The sequence below is a fragment of the Trachurus japonicus genome, chromosome 18 (genome assembly GCF_045865225.1).
Source record: "Trachurus japonicus isolate A0001 chromosome 18, Traja_1.0".
In the NCBI taxonomy this organism is placed as follows: domain Eukaryota; kingdom Metazoa; phylum Chordata; class Actinopteri; order Carangiformes; family Carangidae; genus Trachurus; species Trachurus japonicus.
Window position 1 is genome coordinate 27,081,862 of NC_140924.1, and position 15,495 is coordinate 27,097,356.

Genomic DNA, 15,495 nt, shown 5'->3' on the forward strand with positions numbered 1-15,495 from the left:
GGACTAGATACACTCTCCTCCTCCTCCTCTCCCCCCTTCCTCCTGCCTCCTTGTGTGTACAGTCCCAGCTCTATGCAGCCTGATTGAGGTTGACTGCAGTATTATTTCATTAATTAAGTTTTTCCACTTCCTCCGCCTCTCCCTCCTGTCTTCCTGTCGAGCGAGGGTGGCAGAGCGACGCCCTTCCTCTCCTCTGTCCTCTGGCGCTTCACATCCCCCCATCACTGCTGATCATTGTATCAATTACTCATCCCTCCTCTCCCTCCCATGTCTCCCTCTTTCTCTCTCGTTGCTCTCCCTCCTTTCTCATCTTATCTCATCCCAAATTGCTCTATACACTCCTCCTCCACCCCACCCCCTCCCCCATCTCTCACTCTCTATCTCCATCTCTCCCAGTCCTCCCTAAGTGAGGTGGGAAAGATTTGAGGCACGCCACCTCCTACATCTCCCCATCTTTTCCCTGCTCTCATCTCCGTCTCGCATCAGGATTTCACAGATGTTCTGTGATTATTTCTACCTTGATCTGGTGATAGCATCCCCCCCCCCCCCCACCAAACCCCCACCCACCCTCCATCCTCCACCCTTCAAGTGTGAGGAAATTTTTTTTTTTTGTGATGTTTAGCAACCAAGATTGGGCGGGGGAATATTTTCCATCCAAGGACAAAGCAGCTGTGATCTCTTTGTTCACTTTGTTCCTGTGAAATTGAGATTCACAGGAATAGTGGCACCTCTAACATGTCTAATGGTTTTAAGAGGATTTGTCATGATACAGTTCAGTGTTTTAACCAAAATTGCCTTTGTGATATTTGTGACCTGTTGATTATGATGTTAAAAAAATAGCTTGCATTTGCAAAATCACATTTGTGGAGGCTCTCCTGGTCCACTCTGGCTCCCGGGCTCTCAGTCTCTGTGTCTCCCTCTTCTTTGTATCCATTACCGCTGCACTTTTCCATAATGGAGACATTAGAGTCTTTTACCTCTCTGCTATCTATCATGTCATTTAAACTCTTTCCTTATTTTCTGTTTTTAACTCATCTGCGTTTCCAACTTTTCCCTCCCTCTTTCTATGAATCTTGTCATCCTCCTCTTCCCTCCTCCTCCTCCTCCTCCTCCTCTCTGTGTCCACTGGGCTCTGGGTCATCTCTATCGTCTCACATAGTCTCCTGTCCCCATCATATCACCAACAGCTTGTCACAGGCAATCAGTCTCTCTGCCTCGGCTCCCCGCACGCCTCCCCCCTCCTCCCCTCTTTTCCTCGCCCTCGTCTTCCTCACCTCCCTCGTCTCCTGTCACCTTCTTGTCCTCCTTGGTGTGTCAGTGGTTATTTCTCTGAAAAGTCATCGTCTTCCTCCTCCTTCAGACCAGTTAAGGTTATTTACTCCTTTCCTTTCCTTCATTTCCTTCAGCCAGAGCGGCTGCACTCAGTTTCTGCCCTGCAGCCCGTCTCTATCACATCCTGTACCCCCTGTCCTCGGATGAAGTGGAGGGTAAAACCATGTAATCTCTCTTATGTCACCTTCTTAAGTTTCTATTTAAGGTTCCTTATATAGACAGAGAGGAATGGCTGGAGGAAAATCATGTAAAGCGGGTAAATGTAAAATAATGAAGTCGTTCTGAATATTCTTTTTCAGTTCTGGTGTTTTTTAGAGGTATTTAAGACAATATGCTTATCATCATTCATTTTCATAACTTTGTATTCGAGTGTGTAATGCCTCAGGAAAGGAACACATAATTAATGGTGTTAAAAAATGCATGGGATGTGGCGCAGATGTATTGAATTAGTTTGTGAAATCATTACGTAATTCAGTACAGAAGAGTTTCATAGAGAAAAAAAAAACAGCCTCACATGAGACAAGAAATACAGTTTCATACATAAGTCACTATAGTTTTCTGCTTTAGAATAATTTTAAAAAAAAACAACGTATTTATATAATTAAAAAATAATTGACTGTGTGTGTCTCTTACTTGATTAGATAGAAGGAGATGTGGCTTTAAGGTCTGGTTTATTGTGCTGTAAATTTAACTACAGTGACAGTGTTTTTGTAACCACATAGAGACACATCAACTGATGAGAAAGTTGTAATTATTTTCTCAAACTTGTGAAATGAGTCTTCTAAGAGGTCAGACAGAAGTAACAGGGAGGTGGACTGAAGAAGCTCAAACTTGCTGTTTATTTCTAATTTCACTGTTTATTTTCTCAGATTTCTTTTAATAATCTTAATCAGACACGACACAGGAGCAGATCGAGATAATTTAGAAAAAGGCACTTTGAAGTGACACGATTAAGAACTCACGAAACGAGCAGGTTTTTTACATTTCTTTTATTTGGACTCCATTAAAGTAAATTAGATTGCCCACCTACATTAGTGTAACGGAAAATATTACACGGGTCACATCTTTGAAAGCTTTTTAGCACAACAAACAGTGGGAAAACTTGTGCACAAACTTCCTCACAGCTCTTTATTTAAACCTTCTTTTTTTATCCCTCCATCCATCCCTGTCTCCTAGCTTTCCCACCGCGCTGCCGCTTCGCCTTGACCCCCTGCCCGCTTCTCTCCTCCTCCCGCTTTCACACTCCGCATCCTGCAGGGATGGAGGGAAAGACGGGGAGGGAGGTGTTGGGAGTAAAGCTTCCTCTTTTTCACACCTCCCTTTCTCCATCCTTCCCTCTCTCTCTCTCTCTCTCCTGAGCCACTGGCCCATCCCTGCGACTCTGCCTGGTTTCAGACAGGCTAATCTACAGCCTGAAGGGAAGAGGCGAGGGGAAATGATTTCTTATACATATACATATATATATATTTTTAAGGAGAGGAGGTGAGGGTTAGCGCTGGGGGCTATGATGGGGAAAATAAGGACAGGTGGGTGGTGTGTGCAGAGTGTCTGGGGGAAGGAGGAAGAAAATATTGACTGTATTTTTTTTATCAAGCTCTTCGGCCACACATCAGCACCTCTGCTGCTCTAACTTTAAAGACAAAGATAGAGCTGTGTGTGTGTGTGTGTGTGTGTGTGTGTGTGAGAGATGTGGTAAGTGTTGAGTGAGGTCATAGCTGGACACCGTTAACATTTGGACACATTGGACGGAGAGCGGCTGCACAAGCCATGCTGCATCAGATGCAAAGGTGTGATTCTCACTTTGAAGACCTTTTTCATCTCCTCACTCGTCACCTTCTCTCTACCCCCCCCCCCCCCCTCTCCTGTCACACGGCCTCAGTGCATCTTTATATTTATATCCCATCTTATTTTTACAACCCCCCCCCCCTCCTGTTCCCTCCCTCTTACCCCTCCATCCTGCTTCCCTCTGTGCGTGTTCCTCCGTCCCCCTGCAGCCTCTGTGACCCGCAGCCCAGTGATCTTTAATGCATCCACTGACATGCTTTATGTAAGAAGAAGTGTCAGAGTGTTACAGGGACTCATGCACACACACCCCCCACTCTCTCTCTCACACACACACACTCTCTCTCTCTCCCTCTCTTCTTGCCTGTGCACTTTGTCAGCACTGCTTGACCTCCTTTGGCCTCTCACAGCCTCACTAGAAAGAAACGTGTCTGACTCCTGAACAGGTCACGAAGCTGATCTGAGGTCTGACACTGCATCTCTTCTGTTTCAATTCAATTGTTGCATTTTGGTTGTTTTTTTGTTTTTTTTTGCTCTCAGTGCAAGAAAGGCTTTTCTAGCTTGGAAACGCACATTAAATCCCTCACTGGCTGCATTAACACATCAGTCCCTCAGTATTAAATAAGAAAATTCTCTTTAATTCACTTAATTAAAACATAAGCAGAGCTAGTAATGGGGTATTACCAATTAGAGCTTTAACTCATTCAACACAGTCTGTATTCCAACCAATCAGGTCCAGACTCTGTCTACACACTGTGTTTTGAGTCTCAGGGGCTCCATTTTATTTCATATGCGCCCTTGATTGGATTACCATCCCTCTTTTTTTTTTTTTTTTCCCCCGTCAACCAGCCCCTGCCTCTCTAGATTACCCCCCCCCCCCCTCTTGTTACTTCTCCAGCCCGGGCAGCAATTGCAGTTGACTGCAAAGCGGTTGAGTCCACGCCGTGTGGTGGGGGTGTTAATGAATTCCAGCGGACTGCTAAATGAGGACTTATTAAAGCGCTGCCGCCTCCTAGTTTGACATTTCAGAGCTTCTGGTGGAGTTTTAAATCGCTGCCTCTGCAAATGTCACTGGCTGACTCTCTGGAATGGCTGACCATATGAATAGAAGCTATTGTTGGCGTCGGCTATAGATTGAGAGCGAGTGAGTTTGTGTGGCTTTAACAGATGGGTTTCCAATGTGCGTGTGTGTGTATTTGTGTTTGTGTGTATGTGTGTACCACCCTGTTACTTACCTAATTGTGTAATTTTGTGTTTCCATCCCTGCAGCTACGTCAGATGGGACACGCCAAGGCCTGGATAGCATGAGAGGAGGAGTGTGTGCCACGCAAGGCATGAAGGTGGTCCTGAAAGTGGGACAGAGTGAGTCCTCTCAACTTACTTTCTTCTGCTTTCACACACACACACACACACACACACACACACACACACACACACACACACACACACACACACACACACACACACACAAGCTCTCCCATGTGCATAACTGGTATCCACAGAAAAATAATTCATTGTGACGTACGTTTGGAGCAATAGGGGTTTGCTCTTCGTCAGACAGTAGGATAGCTGTGAGTAGCCATCTTAAATGCTACTAGTCACATGACTTGATCAGGTGAGGATAACATGCAGCTGTTGACTTACAGGTGACAGAATTAACACCAAGCCTCAATACCATGACCTCGATACGTACAAATATTCTCAGTGCATACAAATAAATACATTATGTCACACAATCATGTCACAAAAACACTATAAAAATCATTGAACCTCAGGCCAAAAAAGGCCGTCATGTAGTAGACTGTGGAGGATTACAATAATAATACAAATAGAGCAAGGTTCTTAACCCAAACAGTCACATCAGACCAAAAGGTCATCATATAGGACGGGTGTAACATCTTAAAGGGACATAGTGTAACTTCTCGGCTCAGGTGGAGGTGGCGTCTGTGAAAAGTCACCGCGGCAACGCAGTGAGGAGGGAATGGAGCGTTACACTGATGCTGCATTCACCTGCAGTCGGGCAGACGGCCGTTGGTAACAAACCAGATGTCATTTTAGTCACAGAAGTCCAGAGAAAGACGGTAAAACGTGGGTCAGGTCAACAATACCACATCGCCATGACAACATATTGTCACGTGTATTGTTTTGCCTCGTGCTGACGGACCACTTGTTTACATAGAGGCTTGTTTATGCCGTTACGTGCAGCGGCTGTCGTCTGTCTGCCCAATTTCACGTGAATGCAGCATGAAAAATACCATTGAGTTGCTTGAGATATACAACCGCAACGCTAGATGGGAGTAATTCCTACACAATGTACCTTTAAAAGTGTAATACTCATAGTAAAACAATTGACAATGAATATATTAAGTACACCAGATCATGATAGAGAACAGAGAAATACAGTACTAGAGCTTATAAGAAAGGTCTCACGTCCATCTCTTCATTGAGACCTTTGGGAGAAACTGTATGAAGAGTGTAGCTACATCCAAAAGAGTTCCTGTATCCACACATGGACTCTTCATCTCCTCTCTCTCTTGCTCATGACACACACACATTGTTATTCATGCACCGCACACAAGCGCTCACTTAACACACAGTGTGACTAACACACATTGGCTCCAGTCCACCGCATCTCACATCATCTCCCATCTGTACAGTGCCGAGCGCCGCGCATTCATTACCGCACCTTATCTGACATGCAGCCCCTTCCACTTCTAAACCCTCTCTCTCTCATGTTCCTCTACATGCACACGCACACATACATCACTTCTTTATATGTGTGTGTGTGTGTGTGTGTGTGTGTGTGTGTGTGTGTGTTCTGGCTGAGCATATTAGGGCTCGTTAAGTGGTGAGAACAGCAGAGAAGTGTGGGATCAGTCAGCTCTAATGAGCCCTGTTGACTCCCTTCTCACTCTGCCTTTTAACTGCTACTGTCTCATGCTGGACACACACACTCACACACACACACAAAGCTCGCTCTCTTCCCTGTGTGGTATATACATTACAGGCATAAGCGTTATCTCACTCATGCAAGGACATGAGCGCATAACATGCAACCTGGATTGTCCGTACACACACACACGCTGGCCTCCCCACGCAGCAGACCTGCCAGCTACAGCACGATAACAAAATGACTCCATTCAGTGTTAAAGCACACAGTCAGTGATTTTTAATGACTCATAGCTGCACACACTTCTAATTTGTTTGGAAAATATTCACAGGTAATGACCCTCGCATGCAGGCGGCTCGGAAAGAAAGCAGCAGAGAAAGGCTCATTTAAGCATTTTCACTGACCTGCACATTCCAACAACATAATAGGCACCTGTCCTTCACACGACCCACCCACCCCCCCTAACACACACACATACACACACACACACATAAACACACACTTGTCTACCTCTATTTCTCCAGCCTGTGTGGTGTTATCAGGCCTGGTGTGTTGTAGGTGCTCTCAAAGTGGCGCTGCTGTGGCTCTATCAGGCCGTAACATCAGCACAGTCAGCTCAGCTCAATAGAAACTCCACCACACACACACACACACACACACTGGCTCTTTCACCACATAGGCAACGGGAACGCTACTTTCCTCACACACACACACACACACTTTTACAGAACCTTATTAAGTTCTAAGACGCACACATCTTGTCATTTGTCACTTTTCTTTACCTCTGCCTGTCCCTGTTTTTTTTCTACAAAAAAGTGGTAAAATTCTCAAAAAGAAAAACAACCTAATAATAATAATAAAAATTCTCCCAAAAAAAGTGGTAGAATTTCAAGAAAAAGTTGGGGACCCCCTTGAACCCTCTCAAGGACCCCTAGTGGTCCCCGGACCGCATGTTGAGAACCACTGCTCTAAGCAACATCGCTCACCTCCTTTTCAAATTCCCTTTTTCCCTGTCCTCATCACCTCTCCTTCACTTTGCATGCTGGTCATCTCTCCTTACAGCTCCCACCCCCCCGCCCCCCTCCCTGTTATTTTCCTCCTTTCCCTCTGTCTTTCCATCTTATCTGCTATGTGGCTGAAAGGTCACGTCTGTGTTGTTTGTCGTCTAAATAAGCGGCGTGCCGCCTCATGGTGATCTCTGATGAGATATGGCGCTCTGCTCCGCTCCGAGGAACACACACACTCGCCGTACACACACTCGCCCCCTTGCCCCACACACACATACACTGACCTGTCCTCTTTTATTTTATTCTTTATCTATCTTGCTTGCTCTCTGTCTCTGTCACACACACACACACACACACACACACACACACAGTCTCAACCTCCTTCCCCTCGCCCCTGCTGACCACACAGCAGTTCCTATTGATCCAGACAGCACCACCCCTAACTTCTGTTTGGTGGGCTGTCACGAGGGAGTTGCCAGCCAATAGCTTTACACTGCTCTAAATGTCAGTATGTATAGGTTGATGGCTCCACACACACACACACATACACACACACACACACACACACCACTCACCAGTTTGTGATGCAGTGCGCATTTGTGGGTTTATTGTGCAGTTTCATCCGTACACACCCCGTGGTCCTTGCTGCCGCAGTGACCACTAACAGACCTTTTTAAAGTGTCGGATAAACTGCAGCGATGAATCGTCACCGTAAAACTCCATCCTTGCAGCCCACCGTCGGCCAGATGGCTCAGAAGTGAACAAAATGAGTTTTTTTTTTTTTCTGAACCATCTCTTTCAGCTGCGAGGAGTGGCACTTCTACAATGGCTGCATCTGTGCGCGTGAGTGCGCGCGTTGTGCACGTGTGTGCGTTTTGCATGTGTCACATAAACGCTCTTTAATGCCATCACCATTACCCAGGGCTTGCTAGACAGATGGCCTGATTTAGCGACTACAGATTACAAGCCGTTATGGCCCTGTGTAAATTCACTCTGGCCAAAACAACAAACGGCCTCTCTTTAGTTCCCCATTCAAACAAATGGAAAAGTGCTCATACACAGCGCAGAGAAGCCCAATCAATATGTGTTCCCCCCCCCATAATGGGAGAGGAGGGGAGGGAATCCTTTATTAAACCTCTTCTGTCTCCATTTCTCTGTCTGGCTGCCGCTCTCTTTGCTAATGTCACTTATTGGGAGCGGTTCTGAGAGCCTTGGCTGTTGTCGAGGCAGACTCTGTGGTTCTGCCATCCCACTCATATTCCACCCTTATTCTCCCCCCCCCCCCCCCTCCCTCAGGCCCATATGGACTGCCGCCGAAGAAGGAGCCAGCGGGACGCACCACCAGCAGAAACCCAGGTAAGAAGTGAAACGGAAAGGAGATAATCCACGGCAGATCCATCGGCAAAATGGATGGAGGGAATAAGCAAAGACTGGTGGATAAAAAAGAAAAGCAGCAGGGAGAGGGGAGGGAGGAGGCGACAGATGGAGAATGTGCAGCGGTGACATCTGTGGATCTCTCCATTTAATTCCATATCTTTCTCTCTCGCTCTCTGCTCTCTATCCCTCTCCTCATCTCTGCGCCCGGCCCTCCGAGCTAAGTGCTGCAGGCGGGGAATGGATGGCTAATAGCTACCTTGGGAGAAGGACAAGAAAAAGAGAGGGAGGAAGACAGAGGCAGGAGGAGAAGGAGAGAGAGAGAGAGGAGATAGGGCAGCAGGAGAGAGGGCTAGACCGGCGGCGACATTTCAGAGAGTTATTATTGTCATTAGTTTGGGCGGCCTGGATTCTGTAGTTCCGTCGAGACAGACAGAAAGAAAGAAGGATGGGAATTACAGAAAGATGAGGGGAGAGAGGAAGGAGACGTAAGGGAGTGATGGAGCAGAGTGGGGAGAAGTGGGAGGCACATAAGGAGGAGAAAGAAAAGAATAATTGAAAAGCAAAGAGGAGAGGGGAATAGAACAAGGAGATGAAAATGGAGAGAGGCTGGAGTCGTGCTCTACCTCAAAGTCATTCAGTGGAGGAGAAAGAACACGACTCACTCAGCTCTGTTCATTTCTCTCTCTTTTTTTTTTTTTGGGTAGTGAAATTTCTCGCGCTTTACCGAATGTGTGAACCGGGGCATTTACACATCGCCCAATCGCTGGTCCATACCTCACATGCTGTAGGTGAGAAGTGTTGGTGTGAAGCATTGTTGGGTTTTTTTACTACAATGACACAAACAGCGCCGAGCTCACTACAGCTGATTTACATCACACAGATTTTACCCTTTTTTTTGACTCTCAGACAAGGACACATTAACACACACTTAACCACACGTCTGAAATAATTGTTTTGACTCCTGACACAACAGTTATGACAGAATTTCTAATCCCCATGTGAATCTACTCCAAATCATCTCAGCCAGAGGAGTGTCGCCGGTTATTCACTGTGACACCGCCTGGCACCGTATGCAACTTGACAGTAGATAATAGTTTTACACCACAAATGAAGGATTCTCACGTGCAGATGCACATTTTCAGCTCCCTCTGCACATGCTGCTTGTTTTTTGAGCTCATGCACTTGAAAAAAGTGATGAAGTTGACACATTAAAAGACATTACTTCTAGTACACTGCCTCTACAGAGAGTAAGAATCCCCCTCCAGCTGCCTGTCTATTAGGAACCCCACCCCAAACAAACAGTAGAATAGGAAAAGCAAGGGTGTCATAGAGTGTAGGCAGTCGCCCCTGCTCCTGCTGCGAGCCCAGATGGGGGCCATTGGTCTCCATTACACATGGATAGGAAGAGACAAATTAATTCATAAAAAAACAACACAAATGCCACCTTATGTGGGAAGCGGTAATGAAATGCCATGATGCATCCCAGCTACTGGTGCTAATTATGCAACACTGTCACAGCCTCACATGTACCTATTCATATAAGCGGTGCTGATGGGAACACATCCACAAAAGGCTTTAGAAACCCGCAGAAAACCAAATCAAAGAGTTGTTTACGCAGTCAGATATCACCAAGCACGTGTTTTCCCAGAAGAGTTTAAAAGTCTGTGCAGCATCACAGCACAGTCTGACCTTAGAGAAGGAGGAAAAACCACAGAAAAAGGATCCCTCTCTCAGGTGAGACAGACATGTGATAGATGTTGAGTGTCTCTCACATTAAGAAACAGTGCAAAGACCAACCACCTCCACCTGAAATGTTAATTATATTCAAGAAATACAAAGGAAAGGACAGCAAGGGTAAGAGTGTGTTATCACCTTGACCTGTTCTTTCACTTCTGACCTGCTGATCTGTCCATCATCTCTCTTTAAGGTTAAATTGTCCAAGGAATAAAAAAAAAAGAAGTAAAGCGAGGGGAAAAAAGAATGCTTCAAAGTCTGAACTTGTGTGATAAAAAAAGGAGCAGGAGGGAGTGTGAAGTAGCAAATAGGGGGAGCGAGAGGAGGAGGAGGCGAAGGAAGAGGATATAATAAAGAGAAGCGGTGAAAGGCGGTGGTCATAATGGAGATGGAGAATGAGGGATGTTGGGTTAATGGAGGGAGGAAGAAAGCAGAGGAGGAGAAGGGAGTGTAATCGACGTCCGGCATTAGTGCCGTGTTCCCAGTCGGTCCGGAGCAACGGGGGGCCGAGCAGCAGGGGGACGAGGTGTGTTTGTGCGCATTGTTTGTCTCTGTCCATACCTTTTTGTGTGTGTGTGTGTGTTGCTAGGCGCTGAGCTCAGAGCAAGGTAGGTCATTACGGCTGCAATAACCTGAAGATGGAGAGAACCACAGAGCGAGGAGATGCAAGAAAGAGACAGACAGGGAGAAGAGAAGGGGATGTGTGCCAAGAATAATGATGGACCAATCCAAAGGCTGCGTATAGCGGGGACTCGTATTACCGGCCTTAACCAGTTCGCCACACACATTCACACGGTCCGGCGTCTGAGCCATAGCACACACACACACACACACACGTACACGTCATCCACCTGCTGAGTACTGACCCAACCTCCCACAGAGGAAGCTGTGAGCTCCGAGGCTGTGAAGATCTTAGGTTTCAGACGGAGACACAACAGACAGAGAGAGCAACCGGCCCACAGACAGAGAGATGTAGTGAGTGACGGACGGTGTGATAAACAGACAGACAGATAAACAGACAGACGGACAGACAGACAGACAGGCTGGAGGGCCAGCGGGGCAGGCCGGGTGTGTGTGTGGTCTGGTGGTGGGAGGCCAGCGGGGAGGCGCCTCCTTCATGTGGCTCGCCGTAACGCAAAGTAAATACAGTTGTTAAGGTTAGGGAAATAGAGTGTGTTACCTTGATACATACTGCGGCTGTCCACAAGAGTATATACTGTACAGAGCTCTCACACACACACACACACACACACTGGCTCTATGGACATTCCTCTTCATTTTATATGCACTGCTGTCCACTTCATCACATCAATAAAGAGACCACATAAGCTTCTGTGAGATTCGCTGCATACTTATTACATTCCACTGGGTTAAGTCTGCGCAGCCTTCACTAGCACATCTAAACCAGCGCCATTACTCATGTTATTGTGGTGCAGAGCCATAAGGGTTGGTATGTTTATATAAAAGCTCATGAAAACACAAGTTGCGAAAGCCAGCTGTGTTATTGCTGTGTAATATTTGCGATGATTAATATGCGTCTATAAATCACATCAATCAGAGGGAGACGCGGCGTGAGAACAGCTTGTGGATGTAAAGGCTGCGTTCACACTGCAGGTCTTAATGCACAATTCCGATTTATTGCTCAAATCCGATTTTTTGTTTGGCTGTTCACATTCCGTCTTTAAATGTGGCCTGTTTACGGATTGCTGTGGGAACAGCTCACGCTCCTGAAGTGACCCGCATGCGCATGTCACAACGGTGTTTATGGAAGCGAACGTGGCAACGGAAACCGGTATTGTAGGACTTTATGGCTTAATGCTTTAAAAAGAAATTCACGCTGGATTTGAACCTTGGTCTCCTGCTTGTTAGAGTAACATCTCTCCCCACTACGCTATCAACCTTGCTCCAATATCCATGTTTTGATTCTGTTCCTTTTTTTTTTCCAATCAACTTTATTCGTCATTAATTTACAAAACAGTGCAACGTGGGTCAGAATGACGTCAAAGTCGCATTAAATGCAACCTGGCTGTTCAGATTGCGGTCGCATTTTTAAAAAATCCGATACGTATCCGATTCTGTACCACATTTGAAAGTGGCCTAATTCTGATTCGAAAATGTCAGATTCAATGCGACTTGTGCTGTTCACACTGTCAAAAGCAAATCAGATATGGGTCACATATGAGCGAAAAAATTGGATTCAGGTCACTTGTAACTGCAGTGTGAAGACTTTTGAAGACAGACTTTCTGGGCAAATTGAATCGTAGGCAACTGGACTTGTATTTATTCTGCACTAGCTAGACCTAGCTAGGCCTAGCTCCAAGGGGCTTCATCAGGGCTTCAACAAGTCTCACTAGTCCACACTAGCTAGACCTAGCTAGACCTAGCTAGTGCGGAGTGTGAGACTTGTTGCGTATGAACTGATGAAGCCCCTGGATAAGAGGTGAAACGTCTTCCCAGACAAATACAAGTCCAGTTGCCAACGATTCAATTTGCCCAGAGAAGAAGGATGACCTGGATGAATGAGACTATCCATAGACATGCAGTGTGAACGTAGCCTAAGGTTGTGTTGTGTTGTGTTGTGTTGTGTTTCAGGCGGCGCGGGGAACTCCACTCAGTCCCAGAGGCCCAACACCTTCGGGGGCGAGGGCGGGGGTGAGAACGGGCCCCTCCAGCCGTCCAACATCGCCCTGATCGCCGGCGCGGCGGGCGGCTCGGCCTTCCTGCTGCTGGTCACCGCGGTGATCTGCGTGGTGTGCTACCGGCGGCGGCACGCCAAGCACTCGGACACCCACCACCCGCCGCTGTCGCTGTCCTCGCTCACCAGCCCCAAGCGGGGGGGCGGCGGCGGCATCAGCAGCTCCAACAACAACGGCTCGGAGCCCAGCGACATCATCATCCCCCTGCGGACGTCGGACTCGGCCTACTGCCCGCACTACGAGAAGGTGAGCGGGGACTACGGCCACCCCGTCTACATCGTCCAGGAGATGCCCCCCCAGAGCCCCGCCAACATCTACTACAAAGTATGAGACGGCCGCCCCCGCTCTGGCCGACTGGACACACCCACCTCCCTCCACCCGTCACCAACCAACGCCCCCCCCGCCCCCCCTGCTCCAGATGAAAGCTCGCCATCACAGCTCCGACCATGACCCCCCTCTTCAATACTACCAGTATTGTCCCTCGGATCCCACTCACTGCCTCATGAGCCCACACCCCCGGCCACAGTTGTGTTTCTAGCTGAATAACCCCCCCCCCCTACCCCATTCTCACACGACTGGGCCTCTAAGTGTGTGTTAAGGGCAATGTCGTAACCGTACATAGCCCATCTTAACAAGGCCCTCACGGCTGGGCCAGAGCTCTGAGTGCCCCCCCCCTCCCTCCTCTTGTTAACTCAGAGCTAAACGAGCCCCACCCGTGCCGAATAGAGTCGTCGTCCCCTCAAAAAACGCCGGAGTGTATGTGCAGCACACACACTCTTTTTCTAGGGGCATGGACCTGGCGTTGGGACAAAAAAAAAAGAGAAAAGAAAAGAACTACAACGATAACAAAACAAAAAAAAAGAAAGAAAAAAAACTACACCCCTTGAACCCACTTAGTGCTGGAGAACTCTGATTCCCAGAGGCCATACCTGCATACCCCACCATCCTGCCCCTCAGTGCTCCATCAGCCAACCAGAGACCGGCCCCTGCCACTAACTCACCAATAGGATTCTAGATTGTGTTTGTTTCTCCTGAGAAAACAGGGGCCTCGGACTCGTCCAATCAGCAAAGCCCGGGCAGCGGTCACATGACCCAGTACCCAGGGCCTGAGGAGGTCTGACCAATCGGTGACACTCAGAATCTTGTATATTTTAATAATGTGTGTGCGTGTGTGTGTGTGTGTGTGTGTGTGCGTGACTGTGCGAGTGCGCATATGACTTGGATAATAATTATGGCGCTGCTGCTCCACATTAGACGTGTGTGTGCAGTTAGTGTGCTTCAGTACAGCGAGTTTGCATATGAGTTTGCATATGCGCGTGCGTGGGGTGTAGTTTGTGCGTGTGTGTAAGCTTTGTGTGTGGGTGACTGTGCGTACGTGTGCGTTCTTTAGACTTGTCTTAAATACCAAAACACAAAATAGTGAGCGAATATCAAAAAAAGTGAGATTTTTTATCGCTATCAACACTTATAGATTATATATATGAATATCCAGTAAATAATTTCTAGATGTTTTTCTTCTGTTTTCTATTGTTTTATTATTTTTATCCACTCTGTTAAACTACACTTCTGTTGCTAGACATTTTTTATCTGCTGTTTTTTGTTTTTCACAAGTTAGAACGACCTTGTTTCCTTCTTTTCCCTTTGCGTTGTATATTAATTTAATCCCTTTTTTAATTTTCCTGGCGAACAGAGGTTGTTTCTTTCTTCCTCTCTTCCCCTCTCTCATTCACTCCCTCCCTCCCCCTCTCCCTCTCCCTCCCCCTCCCCTCCCCCTCTAGGGTCTCTGAACTCTGTGTATATTTTTATAGCTCCTTGTACTATGCTGTAGTTTTGAAGTTTAGACCTCGTTTGTGGAAGTGTTGAGGTAGAACCATCTATGAAAGTTTTTTTTTTTTTTCAAACGCTTTTTTTGAAACGCAGAAGTGAAAAGAAGTGAGGGGCAGGGGGGGGAGCTGGGGAGGGGGAGGGGCAAGAGGGGATGAAATGAAAAAGAAGAATAAAGGAAAAAGAACAGGGCAAGAGAGAGTGCTGTCTGGGGAGGAGGAATAAAGCAGCGTCTGAATGCAGAACTTTAAAAAAAAAAAAAAAAGAGAGAAAGAGAGGAAGGGAGGGAGGGAGACGAGGAAAGAAAAGACTGTGAAGGAATTGCACACTAAAGAAAACTAAGCAGGAGGGGAGGGGGAGGAGCGGCGGGAGTGAGAGATGAAGGATCCCGAGGAAGGAAGGATGGAGAGAGCAGATGAAAGAGTGGCTGGCGAAGGAGAGAAAACCCTTTTTCTTTAAACGGAGGGTCTGAGCCTCCTGAGCGGAGGCGATGGACCGACAGCCAAAACGGATTTCGGAGGAGTTGAACTCTAAACCATGGAGAGATCCCATCACATACTCTCTCTCTCTTTCACACACACACACACACACACACACACACAGAAAAACACGCACACCTCTACTCGATCACACTTTACGTTGTAACTCGGAGGTGGCGCCTTTCAGATCTGCTCCTCTTTTCCGCCAAAACATTTGTGTTGAAATGCATCTCTGTGTAACACACACACACGCACAGATACACAAACACAGACACACACACAGGAGAGAAATCCCCCCAGGCCGTCAGTACACTCCGTTTCTCTCTGTTCGACACACACACGCACACTCTTCTCCCACACATCCTAACACAAAT

At 47.1% G+C, this 15,495-nt stretch overlaps 1 protein-coding gene across 1 annotated transcript in view; it reads left to right on the forward strand.

Moving 5' to 3' along the window:
• Positions 1-13,628, forward strand: part of efnb3b (ephrin-B3b) — an 82,442-nt gene extending 68,814 nt beyond the window's left edge. Inside the window, exons 3-5 of the mRNA XM_085806228.1 lie at positions 4,384-4,476; positions 8,308-8,367; positions 12,715-13,628. Coding sequence (XP_085662354.1) covers positions 4,384-4,476; positions 8,308-8,367; positions 12,715-13,148 — 587 coding nt within the window. The 3' untranslated portion in view covers positions 13,149-13,628. The remainder of the gene's footprint in view (positions 1-4,383; positions 4,477-8,307; positions 8,368-12,714) is intronic.
• The last annotated feature ends 1,867 nt before the right edge of the window (positions 13,629-15,495 follow it).